The 1,472-nt window shown below is 64.7% G+C and overlaps 1 protein-coding gene across 1 annotated transcript; it reads left to right on the plus strand.

The window, feature by feature from the left end:
- Window positions 1–69: 69 nt before the first annotated feature.
- Window positions 70–1,443, plus strand: SLC52A3 (solute carrier family 52 (riboflavin transporter), member 3; the record flags this gene model as incomplete). The annotated part of the gene is made up of 2 exons (XM_009704557.1): window positions 70–1,097; window positions 1,320–1,443. Coding segments are annotated over exons 1-2 (1,152 nt in total), but the record flags the coding sequence as incomplete, so codon positions are not given.
- Between the last annotated feature and the right edge of the window lie 29 nt (window positions 1,444–1,472).

Here is a 1,472-nt window from a genome sequence, read left to right on the forward strand (position 1 = left end):
GCACTGACCGAAGCCTCTCCTCGCAGCACGGCAGCGTTGCCCCCGGGCCCGGGCCCCCAGCCCTGCGCCATGGCACTGCTCACCCATCTCCTCGCCTGCGTCTTCGGCACGGGCTCCTGGGTGGCCATCAACGGGCTGTGGGTCGAGCTGCCGCTGCTGGTGTCGGTGCTGCCGGAGCAGTGGGACCTGCCCTCCTACATCACCATCATCATCCAGATGGCCAACGTGGGGCCGCTCTTCATCACCCTCATGCACCGCTTTCGGCCCGGCTTGCTGAAGGAGGTGGCTGTTATCTACGTCATCGTGTCCGTGGGTGTCATGGCCTGCTTGCTCCTGGCCTTCCTCTGGAACTACACGTCCCCCATCGCCGGGAGGCCCCACAGCACGGCCTTCCTGCTCCTCACCTTCTTCCTGGCCCTGGTGGACTGCACCTCCTCCGTCACCTTCCTGCCCTTCATGATGCAGCTGCAGCCCCAGTACCTGACCACCTTCTTCATAGGCGAAGGGCTCAGCGGCCTGATCCCCGCTCTCATCGCCCTGGGACAGGGCTCCGGCGTCTCCAGCTGTGCCAACGTCACCCGCGTGGTCAACGTCACCATCGGCAACGAGACCGTGGAGAGCACCGTCTTCCAGCTGGAGACCCGCTACCTCCCGGCCAACTTCTCCACCCTCCTCTTCTTCCTTCTCATGACTGTAATGATGCTGGCCTGCTTGCTGGCCTTCTTCTTCCTCACCAGGCAGCCCAAGGTGTGGGAGCTCTCCCAGCAGCAGCTGTTTCCCAGCAACATCATACTGAACTCATTTGACCAGCTCCCCGACGAGGGAGCTGACTCGCAGCTGAGCGGAGGCTGCCCATGCCCGAAGGATGCCAAGGGACCCGGGGACATCCTGCCGGAGAAGGTCTCCTACCCCCTGCCCAAGCTCACCTTCATCTATCTCCTCATCGCTTGGGTGAGCAGTCTGACGAACGGGGTCCTGCCGTCCGTGCAGTCCTACTCCTGCCTGCCCTACGGCAACACCGCCTACCACCTCGTGGCCACGCTCAGCTCCATGGCCAACCCCCTCGCCTGCATCGTGGCCATGGTCCTGCCCAACAGGTGGGTAGCGGGGTGCTGGAGATCACAGCACGGTGTACCCCGGGGGGTTTCCCCCAAAGAACAGCCCCTGCTTTGCAGTGGGCAGGGGGAGAAGGCACCGGGTGGGTCTGTGGGGTGCCCGTGCCCTGGCGGCAGAGACACCCCAGTAAAGGAGGATGGAGCCAGCACAGAGCCGGTCACCCCAGGCAGCATTCCCCGGTGTCACTCGCATGTCCCTTGCAGGTCCCTGGCCCTGCTGGGCACCCTCACCATGGCGGGGACGGGCTTTGGCGCCTACAACATGGCCATCGCGGTGATGAGTCCCTGCCCGCTCCTCCAGCAGTCCCAGTGGGGCGATGCCATCATCGTAAGTCACGGGGTCCCTCTCACCCGGGG

This window comes from Cariama cristata, unplaced genomic scaffold (genome assembly GCF_000690535.1).
Source record: "Cariama cristata isolate BGI_N322 unplaced genomic scaffold, ASM69053v1 scaffold36647, whole genome shotgun sequence".
In the NCBI taxonomy this organism is placed as follows: Eukaryota; Metazoa; Chordata; class Aves; order Cariamiformes; family Cariamidae; genus Cariama; species Cariama cristata.